The sequence below is a fragment of the Thermobia domestica genome, chromosome 18 (genome assembly GCF_964235325.1).
Source record: "Thermobia domestica chromosome 18, izTheDome1.hap1.1, whole genome shotgun sequence".
NCBI lineage: Eukaryota > Metazoa > Arthropoda > Insecta > Zygentoma > Lepismatidae > Thermobia > Thermobia domestica.
The window spans coordinates 3,716,793-3,743,589 of NC_137471.1; the positions used below are offsets into that span (position 1 = coordinate 3,716,793).

The 26,797-nt window shown below is 35.8% G+C and overlaps 1 protein-coding gene across 1 annotated transcript in view; it reads left to right on the forward strand.

Annotated features, from left to right (window-relative positions):
• Arms (Ankyrin repeat-rich membrane spanning) overlaps positions 1–26,797 on the forward strand; it is a gene marked incomplete in the record, with an annotated part of 380,241 nt that overhangs the window by 179,651 nt on the left and 173,793 nt on the right. Inside the window, 7 exon segments of the mRNA XM_081746181.1 lie at positions 3,680–3,812; positions 8,453–8,617; positions 12,636–12,843; positions 15,806–15,943; positions 17,936–18,084; positions 23,022–23,169; positions 25,925–26,147. Coding sequence (XP_081602307.1) covers positions 3,680–3,812; positions 8,453–8,617; positions 12,636–12,843; positions 15,806–15,943; positions 17,936–18,084; positions 23,022–23,169; positions 25,925–26,147 — 1,164 coding nt within the window.

Below are 26,797 nucleotides of genomic sequence, written 5' to 3' on the forward strand. Positions count from 1 at the left end.
TCACAACCAAGGCGAGTGGCAATTCTGCTGAACAACCAACCAGCCATAACCTTTTGATACGGTGACGCTTGAAGTTAATTGCACAGTAGACGTTATCCCGGTACCGCAAATTCACACTATGATTCACATACAACGGATTCAGCGTTCGACGACGTTCAAATTACTAGTAAGGCCTGCCGTACACTATAGGATAATCCTTTAAAATCTGAACGTGTGTGGCATCAGATCGCATGTCATTTCGTATGTTCTGAACGATCATATGAGATCTGTCTTGTTTAGGGCACGCTGTATTTCTGAAAGAAAATTCGTAAGATTTCGATTTAAGCGACATCAGGTGAGATAAGGTGAAAACAAATTTGTTTTCTCCCCGCCAGCCGCCATATTTGTCCACGATACGAAGTGATCCGTGCACGATATTTAAGAGGGAAATCATGTGAGCTGGAGCAGAGTCTCATTGTTCATTTCATTTTCCACCATTTTTAATACCGTGTTTGTAGTATTATTGGGTGATATCAATAAAACGGAGAAGTTACTCATTACGCCCAATTTTGTAGTAGTTACTCGCATTGGTATCAATAAAAAGAGAACTGAGCACTACTCGGCTCTGCTGACCTCGGAGAAGCCCCGCCCTTTTGAAGTAACCACACCTCTATTCTCGAGGCGAGTAACTACTCCGTGTTTGGTATCAATAAAAATCAAAGACTCCTCTGTGATGCTAGTAACTTCTCCAAATTTGTGGAGCAAGCTAAATAGGTGACTCCGTGCGAAATATAATACAGTACGTAGAAAAACTTGTAAACTGCATAGAAATGTTGCAAATGGAGATTACAAAAAAATATTATAGGTTCATGAAAGAAAATGTAGAGTGGTTAGCATATTTTTTAGGAGAATCAACCGAAATTCGGGGTGGTGCACTACGTAATGAGGAAAAGATTCGTTTTTTTGCGTTGCGTGAGTGATCCGGGATTCCAGGTCAGAATGTCAGGGGATTCTGGTGTGGCTCAAAGTACTGTCTATGACTACTACAAGTGTAATGGATGCGATTATTGCGAAATCTGAAAATGAATTGTTTCTGATAATTCTAACAGGCAGGAGAGAGCTAAAGATTAAATACGAAGCACATGAACTTCAATTCGGAAGGTGAGTTTTCCTATTGGAGACAACTTTGTCCTTTAAAAGAAAGAGAGAAAAAAAGTTAAATACGCCTGTCGAAAGAGCCGCAGAAGTGATTGGGTATTAGGTCCAAAACCAGTCTATCTAGAGGACTCGAAGAAAGAAGTTATTACTTTAAGCAGGATAAAATCTACTTACCAAAGGACTCATATAACAATGCGACGCATACGTTTCAACGACTAATTGTTGCTATCCTCATTGCACGTTCCTTAAGACATCACGCAAGCTCCCTTCTGGCTATGTGGATATTGTACATACCTTTGGCCCAGGAGACCCATATTCGATTCCCGGCAGAAGCACATGTAATTTTGATCCCACGTTACGCTATAAGTCCATTTCTCATATAGTTCGCTGCTGAACGGGACGCTAAACTCAATTGAAATCTTAAGACATCGCAGGGTCTATGGAACTGTATATTCTGATCATTTTTTTCCATTGTAGAAATAGTGGTAATGGATCTTGAATTACAGCCTTTAAATTTCTTTGTACAGTAAGAGTTGCCTGTGAATTGTATATTTGCAATGCTATCTTGTTAATATCTCTTTACTTTATATGAAGAACTGGTGCTGGGTACAGTTATATAAATTACAGGATTCCGTTAAACTTATAAGGAATTTTAAGTAAGACGGATAATATAATACAGGTTTAAAAACTAAACACACACGATTTAGTGAGATATTTGTACTTTTCTTTATATCAAGTAAAGTGTAATTAACGACGTAGCATTGTACGGATATATAATTCATAGGGATCTTTTGTCGGACAAAAATTTAAAGATAGTAATTCAAGAACAATAAATAATACTTTTCCTACAATCGTGGAAACTGATCAGAGTATGTAGTTCTGTGAACGAACGCGCTGGTGGTATTCAGCTTAGCGAGTAATTGCTAATTAGGAATCAGTTCAGTAAAGTAAATAAAGTAAATGCGAAATCAGCGTTTAACGTGAGTTCGTGATATCTATACGTAATATCGTGTTGAAATGAAAGACAACTAACTTTATGCAGAAACCTAGATACAGTACAACCTCTCAAATCCGAACCCCGGAAATCCGAAAACCCGTCAAATCCGAACACGTTCTCAAGAGAAAAAAAATAACTACAGCTTGGAAATAAAAAAAAAAATAAATAAATAAAATAATAATAATAATAATAATAATAATCACACAAATTTAGTTTTTTTTAAGGTTTTAACATTTTTAGGCTTAATGCTTATTTTAAATCGTTATCTACTTATATTCTTACAAGAAGACAGATATAGATATGCGACAATCATTTTGGACATGAGTGTACACCCGCCAGTCAAGGTCACTGCCCTTTCGACCACTGGACCAAACTGTCTAACCTCACTCGTTGTTTTACCGCCAATTCAGTGACGAAATAAGTCGTAATATTATTTCACGGGTAATCCGAACCCCCCGAAATCCGAACAGGCTTCAGCCCCAATTAGTTCGGATTTGAGGGGTAGTACTGTAGAATAAATAGAGATATGGATCGATCAAAACCTTAGAGAGAATAGAGATAGATTGACCAGAAACGTAAAGCGATAGATTGACAACAGGAAGAGTGGGTCAGATGGATATTTAGGCACCTGACATTTTAATGTACGTGCCTTGGGTTTGTCTGTAGATGACTGTGCTAGGATCAATCAGATTTAAATCTTCCACAAGAGACTATAAGCACTAGCTTTTCCAAGATGATTCTGGCTTCAAATAAAGAGAACCAGAACCTGTTCTATGATAGCTAGGAACGGACAGACATAGACCAGGACGTAATTTGCGACAATTGACCGTGGTTTTATATGATGGCCAATTGCTGTGTGACGTGGTCTGGTCACTGGCTTCTTCGTTGTTCCTGGTCATTGATGTCAGGGAGATGGTGAGGCAGAGGAAGCTAAAGTTAACGGAGAAGTTGATTTGTAAGAAAAACTGGCTAAACGGTAGTTGCAAAGAAGGAAACGTTTCTGCTTTTTATTGCTTTTTAAAATACATTATTGAGCGACTTCCAACAGGTTCCTGTAAATAGGCGGTTATTCCCCTCTGCTTGTCTTCCTGATGCACCGACATAAACATGTGCCGACGATGGTCTGAAGTTCGAATCAGAGCATGTCCCAATACCTCAATAGTTCTATAAGCAGCGTGGATCTGTTATTGAAGGAACTCGTATTTGGTCGTTGAAAAATATGTATTGAATATGAGTGCTTTGGTGAGTAGATTTTTTCCTGATTAATTGATATGTATTCTTCCACGTATTAAGGTTAGTGCTTTGTTACCTTTATTTTAGTGTTCCATTTAATGTTGTTTGGTTTCTCCTTAGGATCAGTAAATTATGTTGCAAAATAGAACACAGTTCGATTTCTGAAAATGAGATAAAAATGTTAGTGTGAAAGTAGTATTTACATTTTTCTCTTAATATTTCATTACAGTAAACTGTTACTGAACTTAATTACGCAAGTAAAATTTAATTTTAAGCTTTGCTTTGTTTTTCTATGCAATGTTTTTCTTCCAGGCCATTGTAGAAGTGTTACTGAGAAATCCAAAAAATAGTCAGTTGTTATATCGACCAAATAAATCCGGGGAAACGCCTTATAATATTGATATTAGCCATCAGAAAACTATTTTGGGTCAAGTATTCGGGGCACGTAAGTTTTTCTTACTAAAAGTAGATTGAGGACATTTGGTTTTGTATGCAGTGTATGGTTGGTTGGTTGTAAAATTTGACTTGTATGTTAACTTTGATTTGTATATATGACTAACAAGTATCACCCCTAGGGAGGAGAGTTTGGAATTCTACGACCGTATACATACACACACACACACACACACACATATGTGTGTGTGTGTGTGTGTGTGTGTGTGTGTGTGTATGTATACGGTCATATATATAGTTGTATTTTAGATACAGTTGTACAGAAAATTAGTTGTATTTTAGATCAGACATATAATTAATAAAAAAAAATCAGATAAATGGCAGGGTACACATGTAAAACTAGTCGGTCTGCTGAAAAATGCACCATGTGTACGTAACCTGAGAGTGAAACAGTACTAGTAGCATCATATATTGTTATTTGTTAGCTGCATCTACTCACTATAAAATTGTTAGGTTGGTGGACTTTTGCTCATTCATTCTATGTGAGTAGCTTGTGAAACGCAAAAACAACACATAGTGATTGAAATTTTTAATAGTGGGAAAACGAATCCTATTGAAATTCGTTATCTACAATCCATTCTTCCCTTTTCTGTCGATGATTCTCGCCTGTCACAGATACTGGCAGACCGTTGAATTTGTTTAATGTCAAAAGAGTTAATTGCTAGTAAGATAATCGTTATTTACAGTCTATTTATCCATTTGCTGTCGAAGTTTCTCACGCGTCACAGTTTGGTCGACCATTGAATTCTGGTCGAAAATGATGAATATCGAAACCTCGATATCATGAGTAAAAAAACGACAGCGTAGGGAGCTGACTCGTAGCGTAGTGATTAGTGTACCGGCACGGTAAATCAGAAGCTTGGATTCGATTACTGGTAAAGTCGCACATTTTTCATTGTGAACTTAATACCATCACTATATCAGTTATCCATTTAAAAGTAAGGTTTATGCGTGGGTTCCAAGAATAATCTCTCTCTCCTTGGGGACAATGATAATTACTTATAGTCATATGAGAATTTTACAAAGTGTTACCCACCTTTCTTTTAAGAGAGATTCTGTTGTATACGTAACTATCTTAAGTAACTTCAGTTCTTCAAATTAAACTTGTTCATTAATTAATTATTATAAACGAATCTAAATTAAAATAAGTGTTGCATCTCACGGAAGTAGTAAATTATAGCTACTAAATACTCATCCGAAACGCCTCTACAAAAATTTGTAAAAAAAAAAAAAAAAAAAAAAAAAAAAAAAAAAAAAAAAAAAAAATCTCAGTTGTTTCCCCATATTTTTAATCAGTAATGGGCAGTCTATTCTAGGAGGGACCCCCACAGAAAAAAGCAAAAGACAGAAAGAAAGAACTTTAGACGGACCAATAGGGAACTCCCTCGTGGCTATGTGGTAGTGTATATGTTTTTAGCGTGGGAGACTCGAGTTCGATTCCCGCTAGGAATTCAAGTGGGTCGGTCGGACCCTACGCTAAGTTGTAGGTGCACGCTTTCATATAGCCTCGCCGCTGAAAGGGACGCTAAAATCAAATCAGACCAAACAGACCAATAGACCTATAATTTATTAAAATCGACAATGGTACACTTTACAAATTTGTGTAATACTAAGCTCTATGAATGATCGAAGTTTCTCACAATCTGATTCTAGCTGGCAGGTAGTGATTTTCAGAAGTATAGTTTCTTTTCACCTCTATTACCGTGTATTAAATACAACTCTTTCGAAGTAACCCACCTATTCTTAAAAACTCGTACCTTGAGTCCAATCTTTTCATTCAAAGAATTGATTTTTCTTAATGTTAAACTTTCTCTTAATAAAGTATTCTTATTGGAAAGGTGGGTAATATTTTCAAATAGAACAGCATATCTAGGAATAGGTTAGATGCATTGATTAGGAAAGTAGTGTAATTTTTTCAGGCCTGGTGGAGTTGAAAATTTGTATGTTGATGTTAAGGCGTTAGAGCCTAAAGACTTAGAAAATCATGGCTAATTAGTTTATTTATAGATTTGAAGCTATAGAAAATATATATGGTTAGAAGCAATGTTTTCAGTGTAAGCATGTGAAAAAGTAAAATACAAGTTACTAATGGTTTTGCAGAAGATAATACTGACAGATACAGACGAAATGCATTTCGCGTCAAGTTTCGTTCGCTATAGTACTCTCTAGGTAATAATGAAAGTAGGTAAGAGTTGGAGATCAACGTAAGAAATGCAATTTCAAGTAATGTTTTCATGTAATCGAATATGGAAATGCATGCCTTTACTGTTTGTTGTCTCGAGTTCGATATTCGATAGGTATTGATCCAGCATAATGAGGTAGCTGAAAGATGCTTGAAGACAGAGATAGCAGTCTCCAGTCGTGAAAACCCAAATACGAGAGTCACTTCATACTTAATGCACAAGCGGGAAACATTGTGTAATAGATGATTTAATCGCAATAAACCTTGAACTACAGTTCGTAAGGTAGCAGGACGTGTTGTTGTATGCTTTGTAGTGTACACATCTTAGCTGTAACAAGTGTTGTGAATGGAAGCTGCAGATGTTTCGGGTGCTGTGTCTGTTCGAGGTCAGAGTTTGTAAAGTAGGATTGAAACTTTACGTAGCGAAAACCTGACGAAAATTCACGCTTTACGTGAAGTTTAGGACGAGTTAATAGTGGACCGTGAGACTGAATCATAGTTGAAACGAATGGTGAACTGCATCTTCCCCACCAACAAAATTTCTTCAAGCATCAAGAAATCGTTACAACAGTCAGAGTTGAAGAAGTGTTACAGCAGCTTATTATCGTGACTTCTTACGAAAACTGCAAGAAAAATACGTAAACTCAACCTCAGTTGCTCGAGCTGGGCTACTCCACAACAACACTTGCCCGTACCGGAAATGTCGTAAGTGAAAAAACTACGCGACTACGACTGGGAAGTGTTATCTCATGCTTCCTACATTCTGGATGAGAGTCCACCAGACTTCGACTTGTTTCCAGAATTGAAGCAAATTATGCGTAGACGTCATTGTTCATCTCTAGAAGAGCTTTCTGCCACTGTTACCCGACCAATTCGACACATGAAAAAGAATGCTGTTTTAGATGGAATATTGAAGATTCCTGGACGTTGGGACTTGGTTATTGAAAAGCAGGAAGATTACGCTGAAAGTTTGTAAAGAAATACTTTTTTTTAAGTGCATTATTTGCGGAATGATGTTTATAATGACGTTATTAATCGATGCCTCAGACCACTCTTCGTCTAAATAAATGTTCTCTTTCTGGCCGCCTATAGTGCTTCATGGGCCATAGCACTAGGGAGTTGAATTTTGTTTTATATAGAGAACTACACTTGGAAAAGAGTTGTGATGAACAGAAGGAATAAAAGTTTTCTCTGATTCTTTGAGAAGTATTACAACAAGCACTTGCGTTGCAATTGCAACATAGAATTTATTTCCATCGTTCTGGAATTCAGTTTCCGTGTTGCTTTATAAACTGTTTGCAACATATCTCGGTATTGACTGTTAGTCTAGCGATGGTAAAATTATCGGCTGTTTCTATATAAAGTAATAAAAAAAAAATTAAAAGTCAGCTTCGCTGCTATAAAGTACATAGAAAGTAAGACAAGACGAATTGGTTTGTTATATAACGTATTTATAAATAGTGTCTCAAAGACCTCATCCTCTTTGTTTCATGTGTGCTGCCTAAGTACTAGATCTCTCTGAAATGAAAATTTTAATTTTCTCCCATGTTTTTCGTTACTTTAAAAATTGTAAGCAAGAACAAATCCATAGAATTCGCACTTCAACGAATTTGCATATCGACCAGGACGTAGAGAGCGATTGCTTTTCTCTGAAACACAGTTTCCTTAAGCTACTGTGAAACTTTAGTACTCCATCGTGGCTATGTGGTTAGCATACCTACCTTCTGGCAGGGTGTCTATCGGTCACGAAAGTCACGAATGTCACGAAAAAGTCACGAAATCAGAAAACGGTCATGAAAGTCACGAAAAAGTCACGAAATTTAGTTTTTGGGTCACGATTTTTTTAACTGTGCAAATGTAAGTACAGATTGGAAAATTTTGTTCTATAAAACATCACAATTCACCACCAAAAATGTCTATGGTCGGCATTAGACGCTACCAAATCGCAAGCAAAGTACGTTTGTATCGCATGGATGAAAATCCGGCCTAATTCGCACCCAAATTCGCTCTTGAAAATGTTAGGAAATTTTATGATTTGGTAAAGAAAAGGTCACGAAAAAGTCACGAAATTTCATTGTGGAATTTTAGTAGACACCCTGTCTGGGCAATAAACCCTGGTTCGATTTTCGGTGGAAGCTCACGTAGTTCGGATTCCACGTTAAGCTATAGATCCACGTCTCATGTATCCTCAGTGCTCAAAGGGGTGATAAATTCCAATCTAACCGACAGAAGTATTGAGATGATGTGCTGCCACAGTTTAATCGAAAAGCACAGTTTTTATTAGTAATAATACTAATGTTATCAGAAATCATGTAATAGTCAAGACAACCACAAAAGTATCCTATATTTTATTTTTTTTCATATGCTCGCACTGAGATTACTTCATCATATAGAGAATTTTCTAGTGTTGTCTTGAGTGTGTTATTTATTATGTTTGTTCAAACTTTTAGGTCGACTTAATACGAACGAGGATACCGAAAATCTCTTAGGTTATGATCTGTACAGCAGCGCTTTGGCTGATGTTCTTAGTGAGCCATCGTTAACGATGCCAATTACTGTTGGATTATATGCGAAATGGGGGAGTGGAAAATCATTTTTGTTAAATAAATTAAAAGGTAAGATACAATTTAGTTGCTGTATCTAATTTTTGTATCAAATTACTAGGCTTAATTAAGTTTATATTAAATAAGTCAAGTTTACATAGAGATTGTTAGAGATAATTCAACGTTCCTATCAAAATTAGTTGGAACGTTGTATATACTTCAATTTGTAGTTCGTGATTTCAAATAGTTTTTGGGCTAATGTTTGCTGAAGATGCTATAGGATTCAGAATTTTAAAATAACGGTATTACCTTGTTTCAAATTAGGTGATTTAATTAGACTATTTCAGTGTGTTCTGCCACTTTCTTCAGCAATTTCTTTCAAAAAGCTAAACTGGACGTATAGTTAGGATCCTCCTTCCTGAGAAACTATATTAGAAAAATTAGTGAAAAGCGTTGATCACCTCTATACTTTAACCAAAGTTCTTCTATTGTCTAAATAAATCACCTAATGTAGACATAAAGTACTAACGTTATATATGACTTTTTTGGAGTACCTTGCTCAGGCTGGCGTAGGAGACCAGAAAATTCCCGGTGGGAGCTCATTTGGTTCGGATTTCACGTTAATCAGTAGGTCCACGTCTCATATAGCCTCGCTGCTGAACGGGACGTTAAACTCGAAATCAACTCAACTCTTTCTCAAGCTGTAATAATACGTAATTAAGTTGAAGATATTTGCGGTAATAATTTACATTTGTCTGGCGGTACAGAATAAGTCATCTGTATAAGCACGAGTTTTTCGCAATGCGCGATAAAACGAAATGCGTCAGAATTAAGTAATTTTTAGTTTTTTGACGTTTTATGGTATTCTATGTGTATTTTCATTGGTTTCTGTTGCGCAATAAAAAGGGAAAATGACAGTTTTGCGCGAAATTTCTAATAATACGTGAGATAACGCGAAATTTAAAAAAATACGTATTCATTAATTTAAAAATGCGTTTTCCGCTGACGGAGCGGTAGAACGTGGTGTGAACGGTGAATTTGGGTGATTCGGATACGGCTATAGAGACCTTGTTGCGCGTTAGCTATCACCATAGCAGCTGGTGGGGAGTTCCGAAGTGATGATTGTTTGAAGTTTGTTGTAAATGCAGTTACATATGTGTCGCTTTCAATAAGCAGTGCCAACTGTGAGAAGTTTTTTTTTTTTTTTTTTTTTCCTTCCTCAAGTATGTTCTGGTGATAAGTGACAAATGTACAACAATGAAGGAGGAAATTTGGAAACATGTAACATGCGTATGTTTAATGCTTAAATGTCACTTGTGCCTATATATTGTTAGAAGACAGCAAAACTTTCCTACTCATAGTAAGTTTAGTTACTGATTTCTCTTCAGTTTGGTTTTAAAAAAATATAATTTTGTATGGGTGAAATTTACAGTGTCAAGTGAAATAGTCAGTGTATTTTGTTTTTAGGTAATTAATGGTTTATTTCTGTAGTGATCTATGAATAAAAAAGAACAATTGTAAAAATGTCAAGGAATATCTTTTCCACATGAGCTACAAAATGCGAAACTGTATTTGGAAAATGCATCAGGCAAAACGCGAAATACGAAAAACTAAACGCGAAATTTTCAAATTCTTAGTGCGAAAGACTCGTGCCCCTAGTCATCTCTTATTTTCTTTGCACTCGATTGGTTACGTGCCCTCACCTTTAGTCTAGTAGCTAGCGTGCTACTGTTGTTATGTATAAAGTACAAAGTAATACATATACATTGGGGTGATTCATTAGTTCGTATTGTTTGGAACTAATGGATACATTTATTTTTTGAGGATTGAACTAATTAGACAATGGTTTACAGGTACATTCCCCGCATTGTTTACAATCTGTTCCCAACGTTCAGGTAGTTGTTGATTGCATGTGCAGAAGAAAACTCGATGGGTTGGCCGTATAGAACTCATTGATGAAATTTTGCAGCTGCTCACAGTTTTCGAAGGATACACCGCAGAGTGAAATGACAGGGACCGGAAAAGATGGTAATCTGTAGGAGCCACATCGGGGGAATAGGCTGAATAAAGAACTTCCTATTGGAGCTGTTCAATGTGTCACATGTGGTCTAGCGGTGTCCATGTGGATGATGACTCCGTGTCGTTTATTCGATCTTTTTTCTTGAAGTGCTGCATGAGGACGTTGAAGTTGATCACAATATACAGCTGCAGTGATTGTACGATTACAAGATTAGAGTTCTCTTTCATGCCCCACCAGACAGACAACGTTGTCTTGCTGGGATACAAATTTTGTTCGGGACATAGTGTTGCCTTTCTGTTTGGGCTGACTCATTTCTCTCTTTGCTTAAAGTTCACGTACTAGCGCCCATTTCTCATCTTCAGTAAGAGAATGAGCTGATGCTGGCGACAGGATTCACGAGACGAATAAGCGAAGAATTATATATGACAACACGCATTTTCTTGTCTGCACTGAGTGAATGAGGCACCCATGAACGCAGTTTTTGAACCTTTTTCATATGTTGATGATGTCACACAACAGTTGACTGTCCATTGCCCCCCCCCTTTTTTTTGGGCGATTCAGGGTGACTTGATGTCGATTACCGATTACGGTGGATCAAGTTGTGCAGATGGTCCTCATCAGAGGGGGATGGGCAACCAGAACCTGGGGAATCACTCAGGTCAAAAGTTCCACGATCATTTCCTGTTTATTTTATTTATTTATTTCCAGCAATAGCGTCCTCTCCATACACCTCACAGATTTGTCTTGATGCCTCCGCGCCACTACAACCCTTATTGAACTCGTCAGAGGAACATGTCGGAAATGACCGTACTTATCAACTTGACACTCCATACGTCAGACCCTGAAAAATAAAAATTGATTAGCCTCAGCAGAACCACAAATAGTGCTTCACATTACCGATAACATACAATTTCTTACATTCCGAAGTATTGCCATCATCAACGTCGAAAAGAAAAAATGAACATCACGAAGTAATGAATGAATCCAATGATAATTAGTTACTCCATTCGAAATGCGTTTATTAAATCTATAATAATATTTACTTCAGAATACACTTATTTTCTGTAAGTTAATCAAGTTCAGTTGTACAGGTTGTAACCAACGTACAGGTTTTACTTTACTGCTGAGTTTGCACATGCAAATTCTAATATGCAGTTTTGGTGCTGCAAGAGAGTTCGTAACTTAACCGACAGCGAACAGCTCGCTGGAAATAATGAAAGCCACATTTTTAGGTAGCTTGTATTTATCTATGACGAAAACAATGGGAACTTAAATACTTTACTGCATTATCTCAATACCAATAAGATTTCATGCTAAAGAACCTCAAACACAAGCCCAAAAGAACAAACATTAATAGTGAGTCTTGATTTTTCTCCCTTAATTTGTATCATATTTAATTGGCGTTTTTGATTTTATCATTCACTTACTTTTTATTGCATTTTATAATTTTATTTTATTTCTAATGTAGCTCACGCTAAAAAATCTTATTCCTGAATCACTGAGTGCAGAAACCCGTACAGGTAGAAAAAAGTGGTCTCCGCCCATCATAGAATTACTCTCAATTTCGGAAGACAGTGAATCCATATATGCTACGCAAGGTGACATATTTTTAGAAATTAATCTATTGTAATATAAAGGGTGCCCGAAAAGTTCGCATAATAAGTAAAATCACAGTAATTGTGCAATGTGCAGTCCGTTGAGTTCCATATATATCTTGGTTAGGCGTAATCGCAAATTGTTGCACTGTTGACAAAATCTGTCGCTTCGCATACGTCCTTGATTATGTGCAAAGACTAGTCATATTGCGAATGCTGGTTGTCGTGCTGGATACCATCGATTAAACTCATTAGCAGGGTCTCGGGGTGACTAATCTCACATCCGCACAACAGTATTATTTCCACACATTCGCCTTGCGATAGAAACATTCACTACAAAATATTTTTTCTTATTGTGCAGGACTTCTTGGGCATCCTCTTTAAGTCCGCTTAGTATTTTATTTCTGTAGTAAAGAATTAAATTTAATCACATATTTGACATGGAAAGTAATGGTGAATGCTTGTTTCTTTTCAGAGGAGATGCAAAATTTTGCTCGAGAGTGGGTTGATCCTACATTCCAGTTTTCGTGTTTGATCTTCCTTGTTGTTATCCATATAGCTGTTATCACAGGAGTGATTGTTAGTTTAACAACACGCATATGGCCTTTAGGCCCTGCTGTTGGTGGGGGAGTTATGATTATTATTTATACATTCCTATTTTTTATATGGTATAGTGGTAGAAGGTAAGTTATATGTTTATATTATGAAAAAAAAAAAAAAAAACAGTCTACTTGATACTCAATATAGGAACATAAGGTTCATGTTGAAGATCATTAGACTATTTTCTTCTACTATATTATATTGATCCTCTGTGTATTATAGAAAAAAGTTTGTGTGTCAGGATTAACTAACACTAACGTGTAATGTGCCGTGGAAATCTAAAAGGATTGTTATATATTTAGTACACAGATCAGTGAAAAAGTAAAGCGCAATTCGCTCTAGCTTGGTAACTGTAATCACTAGAAAAATGAAAATTTACATATAGAAGAATTGGTCATTTACTATACCTCCTAAGCTATGCCTAATTTTAATTTCCTACTGTTGTATTCACGAAGAAATTGTGCGCCGACTAAAAGCAGGGAATTCGTGTTATTATTCAGTCCAAACTTTTTACCAAAATAAGCATTTTAAGCACTATTGACCATTGTTGAAATTGCTTATCAGGATGTGTACTACGAAGTACAACATTTCTGCATACCTGTAGAAATGTGGAAAGAAAGAAGGATTTTGCTTAGAAATCCCAGCTCTAACTGTAATTTATTATTATTATTATTATTATCAAATTATTCTTGAATTTATTTACAACAGTACATTGTATATTTGTATATTTGTACATTGACAGCAATTTTTATTAACAGAATTGTACTAATTTACAGAACTGTTGTATAATAGTTTTTGGTGTAACTTTATTACACAGTTACGATAGTATTTTGAAGTTAAAGAACATATTAATGTCGATTCATGGTCGGAAACAAGAAATATAAAACCAGAAATAATTATGTAATTATAACGTCAAAAGAAAAACTATTGTCCAGGAACTATTATATATAAAACAATTCTTCTCAGAGTATAAACACCTCATCCAGTTCCTTGCCAGGTGGTAAAGTGCCAAGGACCGACGAGACGTTACCACGTTGAATAGAAACGGATATGCGCTGTATTAGATAAGATGTGGAGCGAACTTCGTCGGAAACACAAGAAATGCGTCTTCCTACCTCCCTAATGAATTCAAGACTTCTTGCATCCCAAGCACCAATAGCGATATAATAATAATAATAATAATAATAATAATAATAATAATAATAATAATAATAATAATAATAATAATAATAATAAATGATGATGGTTATTATTATTATTATTATTATTATTATTATTATTATTATTATTATTTCTTGCATCTGCAAACCATGTCTTGGGTGTTCAGTAAAGTATGTCTTCAGTCAAAAACGTTTGGGAACCACTGCTTCAGCCTATAGTAAAAATTCATCAATTTATACAAATTGCCGATATACAATTCTGGAAAGTTGCATTACGTGTACACTTTAATGTCACAGAGGTTTTTGTGTGAAGTTGTTTATAATTTAGTCGCAACTTGTTGAAGTTTCCTTATAAATAAAATGTCTAGGTTTCCTTTACAATAATTTTTTTTTAAAAAATGAAGCCGTAGCTCTTCATTACTGTCTAACTGTTCAAAGCAGTAGGATTGATTGCCAGAATCATATTTGGAAAATAATGATCCTTTAGAATGCTCGAATACATTATAGGTTGGTGTTATCTGTCTTAACAATAAAATGTGCCAGATTGTATGTCAGTTATTTGAAAAGGTGTGGTTATTGAAATCGCGGAATGCATGCAGCGTAGCTGTATGTTCACGAATCCACCCAGCAATTTGCACCCGAACGTGCTTTGACACGTTTGAACACACGCCGCACTGGTTCGCACACTACTTGAATCAGTATTTGTAGAGTAGAGAAAGAAAGTGCCACTTGTGTGCGCTGCGCTTTTTGGCGGATAATAGTGACGAGATTAAGTGTTTGCGTGTTCCTAGCTCAGAAACCAATTCCGAAAGAACGAGGGTTACTAAGACCTGTTAGTGGTATATGATATAGCCAACATACAGTATTTATTCAATTTTGGGATAAAGGCAAGATATGTATTTTATACTTATATAATTAGAATGTATGGGTTAATAATGCAAGTTTTTATTCTTTTGTGCTTATGAAGTTATAAAATGCTTCGTATGGAGTATTGTACTGTATGGATCAGAAACGTGAACATTATGAAAAATGATGAAAAACGATTGGGAGCTTTCGAAATGTGGGTGTGAAGAAGAATAGACACAATTAGCTGGGTCGAGCGGAAAACGAGTGTGAGGGTGTTAGAATAGGAGGGGGAGAAAGCAATTTTATATATTGGGACATTGGGTGAGAAGGAAGTGTGTCATGAGGGACGTGCTGGAGGGGTATGCTGGCAGGAAAGAGAGAGAGGGGGCGAAGGAGAGGTTAGCGGAAGACCGTGGAGCATGGAAGCTTCTCAGTTGAGGCAAGTGATCTGCCAATAATGGCAGAATAATAATAATAATAATAATAATAATAATAATAATAATAATAATAATAATAATAATAATAATAATAATAATAATTATTATTATTATTATTATTATTATTATTATTATTATTATTATTATTATTATTATTATTATTATTATTATTATTATTATTATTATTATTTTAGGCGATGTTTTGTAGACTTCGGTTAAAGAGTTTGGTTTACCTGTAGCTCCTCCACATATTTACTTTGTGTTTCCGCCTGAAAGACAAAATCCCGGAATTTATTTGATGGAAGGATCAACTTTGGCCAGGATGTAGATGGTGAAAAAGCTGGGAATCGAGTTCGTACATTGATTTGATCCCAACATATGAACAACCAAAAATTGGTTCCCCGTATATTCCTATGGGAGTAATTATGGATATTATCCTTGCTTGATAGACTACCCGCAGGGCTGTTGAGATTAGTGGGTTAGTATAATACTTAGGATGCAAAAATACTAATCTTTTCATGTTTCTAGAAATAATAATTTTGTGTGAATTTCTTTTATATATATATCTGAGATAAAATTAATCATCTTTCTCTTTCTTCTAGGACTGATTGGTATACATTGCATAAAATTAGTGTGTTTTTTACAAGACGTCTGAACTCTTTAAAACTAGTTCTACAAGTTATTTTTTGCAACCCTCCCGGTACAAGTTATAATGATGGGACGCAAGCTCAACCAATTCGGTACGTACTTACTCTGAGAAGCGCAAGATTTGTGATGTTTACTCCATAGGATGGTAATCCAAGTAGAAAAAACATTACAGTAGAGAGTCATTAATTGATTTTTTTTTTCTCCCGAGCGTTAATGAAGAAACAAGTTATCATAAAACGATAGCTTCTTCCATCGCTAACTATACATAGGCGAAAATTCAAATAACAACCTTAAACTTACTAACAGGACAAATAAGACAAAATTTCACTTAACATAAAAAATAATTGAACACTCCAAAAGTTTACTTATATCAATATATTGCACCATGCATGACAACGCGGAGAACATGAGGCAGTACTTTCCGGACAAAAATAACGTAAATGATACACACAAATCGGAGTTTATCTTTTATAAAATTATTGTACTTACATATCCTTATGATAGACAGGTCATTTTATACTAACAGAAATATATTGGTAATCTTAAATATCGCAGATGAAAATGGATACAATATTATCTTAATTTTAGATTAATTCATTGCTGCAGTGTTTGTAACGTGCTGTCCTTCAGTCAGTGTCTGCGCGCCCAATGATGGCTGCCTCCCGTAGATTCTCTCTTATTCTCGCGGCTCGCGTGAGTTCCACCTACCAAGATGACTTAATCACAGGTAGGACTGTGATTGGCTGCCGTTGGTTGCCAAGACCGTCGGCTGCTTCGTCTGTTGGATGTTGCTATCCGTACGAGAATGCGCAAGCTTAGCTATACTGTTTGTTTAAATATAGCAGTCTTTTTAAAATAAAAGGAAACTAAATTGTCTGAACTGGATGCACCAAAAATAATGCACAAATAAATTTATGATAGATTAAGTAGCAATTATTGGAAAAATGTCAGGTACATTTTTAGACTTAGGCAGATAAGTATGGGAAGCCGTGCAGGACAGTTATGTCCGTCCGTTTGCCTGTCGATACATATCACAGCAAACTTGGTAAAAAAAAAAGAGAGAGGCGGTTGTTTTGGAATTGACTCAGCGTCCAAAGGGTAGGTTCTTTGTCTTCCCCTAACTCTGTAACTGTAACTACACAAGTAACAACATTGTGACACGCACAAACCTGCACACGACTGAGCAACAGATGTGGGGTCACTTTGTTATCGTAAACTTTAACATTGGGTGTCATTCAAGAGTTTCTCACCATGTTTCTTTAGACAATAAAAGAAAGCTGAAAATTTTACAAAAGTATCGTGGACAATTTATGTTCATACACAGGATAACTTCACTTAACCAACTTTTTCTCATTTTGTGTTCAGGTAATATCTGTGAATTTTTAAATGTTATATCTGAATATATAGGATGAGTGTTACTGATGTGAGCTTATGTTCGCGTAGTACAACCATAAGTGTTACAAACTTATCTCAATTTCTCCAAAAGTTATTTTTTTCTCCAGTTTTTGAATTTCTTCCACATTTTCTCATCTTGTGTTCAAGCTATCTCTGTGATATTTAAATATATTATACCTGAATGCATAAGGTGTGTGAAAGTAAGTTTATGTTTGCGTAACGTCACTGTAAGTGGTGAAAATGTATCTCAGTTTCTCCCTTTAAAAAATCACCAATTTTCTCAGGTTTTTTTTTTTTTTTTTTTTTAAACTTGAGCATGGTTGGTCCCAAATATTTTTCATTGGAATTTGTGAAGCTTTTTAACGGAATATCATTTATTATTATTGTATAATTAGGAGAGGGGTTTCCAGTTGGAAGTTCCGCGATTTCCTTGACATTTTGGTGTAGGGTTTATTATAACTGGCATTTTTTTCTAAATCTGAGGTTGCAGAACAAAAAGTAAAGTCAAATTAGTTTTCAGCAGCTCAAAAACTAAAGGACACTACCATTTCGTTTTTTTTTTTTTTTTAATCATTATCTATCATCGTTATAAAAACAATTATATGTGAACGCCAATAAACTTTCGAAGCACTCTCTAAACGTTATTAACTTCCATTTATTTATTATTTATTTATTTATTTATTTTGCAGGTATTATTTTACTGACCAAACCAAAGTTAGTACCGCCACTGTTGGTGAAAATTCCGTAGTTCAAATGATTGCCTCTTTGTATGATGCCATTGAAGCGGATTACGGGATCTTATCAACAAGGTTGTACAGAGCCTTTCGACCAAAACCAGGTACGAGATTTATTTTTTTTAAACAATTTTAACCACAAACAAATTGTGCATAGTATTGATCATCTAAACCTTGGCTTTCATACTGCTTTTAAACTCTTTATTCATAGACATAATTACATTAACAGTGTGTCTACTGATACTTGAAATACTGGAAATTACAGGTTGTACCGATAATGGAAATTGTTTAATATTACAAAAATGAAAAAAAATCCCTTTTAGACCCTTCAAGAGAACGTCTCCATCATCTGATAGGGTCGTGATAGGGTTAACTGATCAATTACTGCAAAACTTGCTGATTCGAGAAAGAAAATAGATAGAAAATAGAACATAAGACCTTAATTTTTGCGTCAATCAGGCCTGGGTATGATGTTAAAAGACTCCCTTAGAGACACTTTCTTCTATGTTCGGGGCTTTCCTGTTTTGGTGTGCACAAAACTGCTTCATCGTACAAAAGAGAAAGCAGAACTTTTGCAAACAGAAATAGACAACTCGAGAAAAATAGTCATATCGTAATCTGAAAATGATTTACTTATTTTATATGCAGCTTGTATTCAGTTAATATTTGTAAAGTGTCAAGACAGTAGCAGAACTAAATGTGTAAGTATGAACATTTAACATATAACTCTTTAATATTTGTAATTAATTGGTCTCCTACTTAATTAACAGTGTTTTCTGTACTAAATGTAATACAAATGTAAAAGTGTCTAAATATATGTGATTTGATGATCAGATAAATAGAGGCCAACACAGGAAAAAGTGAGTGTGGATTACGACAGGTATTACTTTTCTGTTCTTTCTTTCTTCGATTTTAACGCACTAGTTTCTGTGCATTCTTTCTATTAGAATATTGAAGAAGTCAGCTTTTTCAACATATTTTACAGACTGTTCAATATCACAGCATACAGTCGTACATGGTACTAGAGATGCAAAAAACCCGGCTTTTTTGAATGGATGGTTTTTTGCCATAAAAAGCCGGCTTTTTTTTTTTGGAAAAAAAATGAGAATTTTGGAAATTTTGGCTTTTTTCATTATCATGATTTTTCAATTTGAATAGCTTTCTTATAGTATACTCTAAAGTTGAATAAGATTTCATGACCTAAATACCATATTTCGCTCTGGAATTCACCATCATGATGGATGGAGCACATGTTTTATGAATTAAAGTAAACATACAGTACGTAGTATTTGAGGGCAATTGTAATGGATATTTAACTTTATTTTAACTTCTGAGTTATCGGCATTTTTTTCTTCTTTACATCATTTCGGGTTCGTTTCCCGGCGGGAGTTCATGTGGTTCGAATTTCACGTTAATCAGTAGGTCCACGTATCATATAGCCTTGCTGCCGGACGGGACGAATTCCTCGACAGAATTCACGACGACAAAATATTTTGAACTAAATAATAACACGAATTTCCTGATTTCAGTCGACACTTAATTTCTTTGTGGATATGATTTTGGTCTGGTAATATTGATTCTAGAAATTTGAAAGTATCCACTTTGTCGAAAGTATTATTTGATATTTTAACGCATCCACAATTTGTCGTATTACGATCCCGGTGAACTTCCATGTATTTAGTTTTCTCTGCATTTACTTCTAAACCAATGTCGCTACAAGCGTTTAGTAAGGCCTATCCATTTCTTTCTACTGTTCCTCTATCATCCTCTATTAAATTTACATCATCAGCATACACCATAACCTGGTGAATACCATTCAGCTCTAGGGCCTGGTTGCTATCTTTAATTTTCCTTATAGCGTACTCTCTAACAATGCTGAATAATAATGGCGATAACGCATCTGCTTGTTTCAGACCATTCTCGACGTTGAAGCTCATGGACAAGAATTTTTCTACTCGGACTTTACTCTGGGATTCATTTAAACTCATTTTAATGAATCTAACTAGCTTTTTGGGTATTCCGAATTCTGTAAGAATTGTACAATACTTCCCTGGTGTCTGAGTCGTAAACCTTTTTAAAATCAATAAACAGCTGATGTACTGGGTAATATATTCCCATTTCTTTTCGAGTATTATCAAATAGTAAATATCTGGTCGATAGTTGATCGATTTCCCTAAATCCACACTGATAATCTCCAATAATTTCATCTGCGTATGGAATCAATCTTGTTAATATGATGTTAAGAGAAATGCCTCGCTAATTATTACAATAAGTTTTGTCGCCTTTCTTGTGAATTGAAACAGTGATTGTATTCCATAGTTTTTTTTTTTTTCTTTCTTAAATCGGGGTAAACCCTGATGGTGGTTAAAAGCCTAGGAAACCACACGGTCAGATGAACGGTCTATTCGCATATGATCCATGAACAGAAAATTCGGTACTTGCCCGATTCTAAACAAGCTTAAGGAACAATCAGTGCATTATAGAATTCGGAATTTCACCGATTTTGCAGATCCGAAGCACCTGATAGTTGGTAACATATTATTACTTACGTGATCAATGAATGAAAAATTTGTTCGAAATATCTATACAATGTATATGAAAGTTAAAACTTAAAAGTTTCAAGAATGTGCAGAACCACCCAAAACCAAGCTCTTGATGTGCAGCCTTTAAGATTATCATATAAATGTATTTCTCGCATGTTTTATTTTATTTTCTTCCAAAAAAGAGGGTGTGTGATATTTGGAAGTAAAAATACTACATAGAATTTTGCTAGTTATTTGTGTGTCATTTTATATATATATATATAAAAGTACTTACTTTTGTGTATAAGAGGTTAAAAAATTATTATATCTATTGGTTAATCCTTAGAAATTCATAATGTAAATATGTTAAGAATTTTTAAAAAATCTTTTCGAAATTCATGGTTTATTTTAGGTTTTATATTATTACCTACATCAACCACTAATTAAATGAGTTTTTGTGCTGTAGAGAAGCGAAACAAAGTCTGCTTTATCAATTTAAAGCAAAATTTTGAAAGAAGCCCAAAATTTCCCAAGCAAAAAAGCGAAGCAGAAAAATCCGAGTTTTTTCTCAGAAAAGCCGTTTTTTCTTCGAGCCCTCGCATCTCTACATGTCTTTTTTTTATTTTTTTTTTAAGTTCACAGTATACTGGAAATTTTTCTAGTAAGACACTGGAAATATCTAAGTCAAGTCCAGTAGATACCCTGATTAAATAATTACAGTATGCGGCAAAACAAACGTACTGACATTCGCGTACGGATTGCACACAGGTGCAATGTGGTATGAGCTGTAAACGCCATATGTGTGCTTAGTTGTGTGCAGTTGGCGTGAAGATAATGTTATTCACGACAGAGATGATGATGTTTATTGTCGAGCACTATTTCTGCTCATACGGTGTGGGGTAGCATGTCACTGCAGAAGATGAACTCGCACGTCTATTGTATTGTTCTGGTGCTGTGGCATATGAAAATGAAGTTTTCATCAGTAACATATAGTTCAGTGATGAAAGCCATGTATACCTTGATCGCTACATTGGTTGACAGTTGATTTTAGTCCTATTTTTGCATGATTTGCGCGGTTCTCGCTGTTACAACAATGGATGCGACAAGACTGAGCAACTACCCAAATTACAAGTGAATCAGTTGTCCTTCTGCCCACGAGAGTTTGGACATCGCTTGATTTCCCTTGAAACGGATTTTCCATAGCCTTCCCATTCTCCAGACCTCACGGCTCTACGCACCTACATATGGGGTATGCTGAAGAAAGCAATTTTCCGAACAGATAATCCCCTTACTATACCGGAGTTGAGAGAAGATTCGGTCATTTGTTTTGTCGTTCCAGCAACCCGTGTTCACTAACATGTTCATCAATCTACAGGGCCGCTATGAAGAATGTGTGCAACGTAATGGTCAACATTGTGAACACGTGATGTGCGGGCGCGAGTCCTCTCAAATTTACATGTGATGAGTAACATTTAGTTGACATTCATTTGACAATATTTCTTGTTTCATTTTGTTGTACAAGGAATAAATAAATAAATGTCAATAATATGATTTCAGTATTGTTTGTTTTGCCGCATACTGTATCTTGTAAATTTTTCAAAATATTTATTGCAAGAATAAATACTAAAATATTCTATCTTTGGTTCTGTGTATTAAGTCTTAAAAGTAAATTAGGTAACAAATATTTTTCGAATTAGGCTGAATCGGTAGTTTGTGCACCCGCCAACTATACCAGATTCAACTCGCTGCATGGTTCAGAGCACACATACATAGGTCACGAACTTCATAACCTAGGTGTTTCATGAGGTTTTAAAGAAAGAAAAATAAGTTAGTTCTTGTACTAGTCTCGCTTGAAGTAAAGACTAATTGTTGGTTTCATCAGAATGCGTTAATTAACTTTTATATTTCACCAATTCATTTAAAAGTTTAAAAAAGCGTTAACCATTTAGGGACGAAAAAAAAACTTCCCTAAAAGCCATTCAAGCCTGTGATTGGGTATTGAATTATGTACCGTGTTTACTCGCATAATAGTCGCGCCTTAAGTTTGAAATAAAATTATTTGCCAAAAATTTCCTCGAATAAATGTCGCAGTGTATGTGATTTTTGTCTTTGTGAACGAGAATTCCTTTGAAATAGTTTATCTTGTGTAAATCCGAGCAAAAGAACTTTTCGTGTTTATTGATACATAATATCGTGACCCATCTGTCAACAGATATCCACCCTCCATTTTATGTTAACACAATGCTGTATGTTTCAAGATTTGAAATTGTTTTGATCATAGCGATAATTGAATGGTAGCTTTCTTCGCGTAATAGTCGCAGTTGGATTTTCACATTAAAAATTGGTACAATAAGTGCGACTATTACGCGAGTAATCACGGTATTTGACGAATTAAACGCAAATGAAGCTTATAAACCACATACGTCCTAATGTTGCGTTGATATACTACATCCGTCCGCAGAGTATATGATATTCTGCGTTCAGATTCATTTTTTCTAGATCTGCTTTCTTTTTTTCAGCGAAATCTACCTCTTCGTGGAGATGGAGACGACTATGTTGTGTACCTACCATAATTCTTTTCGTTTTCTGTGTTGCCTCGATGCTTGGAGTAGCTATTGTGCTTACTATATGTGTATGGGATAAGAATTATTACGTACAAAATAACCTGTAAGTATAACATTGTTCCAGTAAAATATGTTTCTGTACTTAGTAAAATTTGTATGGTGATAAGCATGCAACAAATGGTGCTTGTGGATTTTGCTGATTTTTGTCATCTTTTGCTGTGTTTCGTAAAAATGAGATCTTTTTCTTACTAAATTTTCGTGAACATTTTTTTTAAAATTCTGTAGGAGGGAGGGGATTATGCATCGTTGGCTGCCGATTCTAAACCCAAGTACTGAGGAGGATAAATGGAAAGCGTACATATAAATTAATCAATTTACGAAAGTTATTCACGAAATCACGATATTTTATTCAATCAGGGGGTAAATCCATTCCTTTTATTCTTCACTGATTTAAACTTTATACAGTGGGAGTCACTAGAATGCCTCAAAGAATCTTCATCATCGTCATCATCATTAGGCATTATGACGTTATTGGCAGGTCATTTGCTGCAACTGAGAAGCTCCCATGCTCCATGGTCTTCCGCTAACCTCTTCGTCTTCATGTACGAATTCCCTGTTTTAATATCGTCCATTAATTGTAGTTTCCATCGCCCCCTCACTTTCTTTCCTGTTATCATACTCTCTAAACGTCCGAGGGCGCGGTGGCTCAGTGGTAGAGCGTTCACCTCTGGTGCTTGGGGTCCCGGGTTCGATCCCAGCCCCCGCCAAGTGAACTTTGTGGTGGACAAACACCGCGCTCGTGGGTTTTCTCGGGGTTTTCCCGTTTCCTCCCACTTTCTTCATTCCACCATTTCACTCATCTCTCATTATCACCGTCTCCTTTAGCCTAACCGGCATAACCGTGGGACGTAAAACTTAAAGATTTCATTTCATTTTTCTCTAAACGTCCCTCATGATACAGTTCCTTCTCATCCAATGTCCCAACCAGTTTCTCTTCCTCTTCTTAATATCTAAAATTGTTTTTTTTTCTGCCACTATTTCTAACGCCCTCTCATTCGTTTTCCGCTCGACCCAGCTAATTTGCTCCATTCTTCTCCACATCCACATTTCGCAAGCTTCCAGTCGTTTCTAATCATTTTTGCGTAATGTTTATATTTCCGACCCATACGATACAATACTCCAGACGAAGCATTGTATGAGTCTTTTTTTTTTTTTTTTTTTTTCAACTCTTTATTCAAGATCCCACAAAATAGTACTTTCTTCTACCTAAAGGCTTCTTTTGCCATTACTATCCTTGCTTTTGTTTCAGGTTCACATTTCACATCATCACTAATAATACTACCCAGGTATCGAAAACATCATCTGTTCTATTTTCTCCCCTCTTCTATATTTGACACCTATCCCTTCGTTCCAATCACCATGGATTTTATCTTTCTAACATTTATTTTCATCCCATATTCTTCACAGCCCTTCCTTAAGTTTTCTAAGGGGACCGCGGTGTCTCAGTGGTAAAGCGTTCACCTGTGGCGCATGGGGTCCCTGGTGCGATCCCAGCTTGCGCCGTGTGGACTTTGTGGTGGACAAACACCGGTGCGTGGGTTCCTCGAAGTTCTCCCATTTCCTCCCACTTTTTCATTCCACCATTTCATTCATTTCTCTTCATCACCGTCTCCTTTAACCTAACTGGCATAACCGTACTGATTCCTTTATGTCCCGTTTGTTTTTGCAACTAGTGAAAACAAAAATGCCGCAAATAAGGGGTTAATGGCTTTACGCCAGGTTGAATTGCCTATATTTAGTACATGAGGAGGGAAAAGAAAATAGCAAATACTATTTTTAGTTTATTCATGAAACTTGAAGACACCGGTGTCATTGGAATCCTGAACAATGAAGAACTACTACAAATTCCTTTCTGAGGAAACTCTTGATATCGAACCATTGATTTGACAGCATTGATATTGACCTCCAGAGCCGCAACGCTATTATTAACCTTCATGCGTTATCCTAACCAGTTCAGCGCCCACATATTTAATAAGGTAATTTAAGCATTCCTGGAAGAAAGCTATTTTTCCAGTTGAATGGGAAGGCACTTCTCCATCCTTTGATAGTCTTGATAATGTTATCTGGGACACTAAAAATTCGATTTACTCAATTTCTACTGCATTATTCACCCAATGTGGTTATTATCATTTGTATGATTGCGTACCTAATTTCTACTTAGGAAAAGAAATTTTTCTGTTTAATGCCCCACGATTATGCCCTTTAAGCTAAGGGAGACTATGATTAAAGCAGGTGAATGATGATGGAAGAATTGGCGGAATGAGAAAGTGGGAGGAAACGGGAGTACGCCGAGAAAATCTACGGAAATGATGTTATCCACCACAAACTAACTTGGCCAGGGATTGAACCAGGAACCCTACGCACCAAAGATAAGCGCTCTACCGCTGAGCCACCCTGGCCCCTAATTTTCTACATCAAGAATCATACACATCTTTAAATATATGTAAGGACAGCTAAAATTAGTGGAATAAATATTGTTTATAACCGAACTTATTTTCTATTTGTTATTATATCAGTATTTATCTAGGCTCATAAATATGTATAATTAGTGGTATGAGCAGCTAAAATTGCCACAATAAACATTGATTACAGCTGAACTTTCCATTGCATTTCATTTTATACCAATATCAGTCAGGCACTTAGTGATTATTCTTTGTTAGTCTCATTTCTTCATTTCCCCACCTTTTTTTTTTATTTATTTAATAATTTTATATTCACACAATATCTTAGATGCAGTTTCCTTTCTTCTTGTCATGCTTTACCTTGTGTTTTTATATATATTTTTTTCTTTCTTATAGAGTACACCTACAAGATGAGACTGTTCAAGCAGTTCTTATAACTTTAGGGTTGATCTGCGGTATTGGGTTCATTGCAAACCTTTACACATGGGGGAAAATGTCAAAGGCTCTTATATTCTCTCAAAAGAGGCATCTACAGAGGCAAGTGAGGCGAGCAGAACGATCAAAGTCTGATGGCATAGTCCAGTCGCTTGGAGGAGAAGTTACTCTGATGGCAGATATGGTATATTAGCTAGTATTTGAATTTGTTCGAATTTCTGATATTCTACTGAGGCTGAGCTGTTTCCATCCGAATATCTTGCAAACTGCGACACCTATCACACCGGATCTCACAAAGCAACAAAACTTTACGCACATGTGTATCCGTCTCTCTGGTGTTGTAATGGGCAAAATACCAACGATAAAAATCGCAAAAGGAATCCGGGATATGGCGGCCTATGAGAATTTGTTACTGCAGCGTTATGGCCAGACGATTAAGTGTGTCTGTTCAATCAACAGTGAATTAAGCATTCCATCACAAATTGAGGCTGAAAACTGTGCGCAGAATCATTCTGCATGTGTTAATACCACGGCATATCGTGGGATGGAAGTTTGTACTTGGTGATAAAATTAGCTGTGACAATGGACAAAGCATGGATCTCCTAAGTAACTTAGTTCTAGTTCGGGCCATCACCTACAGTAATGTTCATGAAAAAGTCCAATGCAATTTCGTTTGCCAATTCGAAGAAAGTTCCTCAAAGTTTTTTATAATTGTTAGTGGCTTTTGCTGTAGAGAAAAATTCAAGATTCGTAATGTCGGAAACTGCCAAAGTCAATACTGCTTGTCACTAAGAATGTCCTATTCTGTTCACATAGATAAAACACCAGCATTGT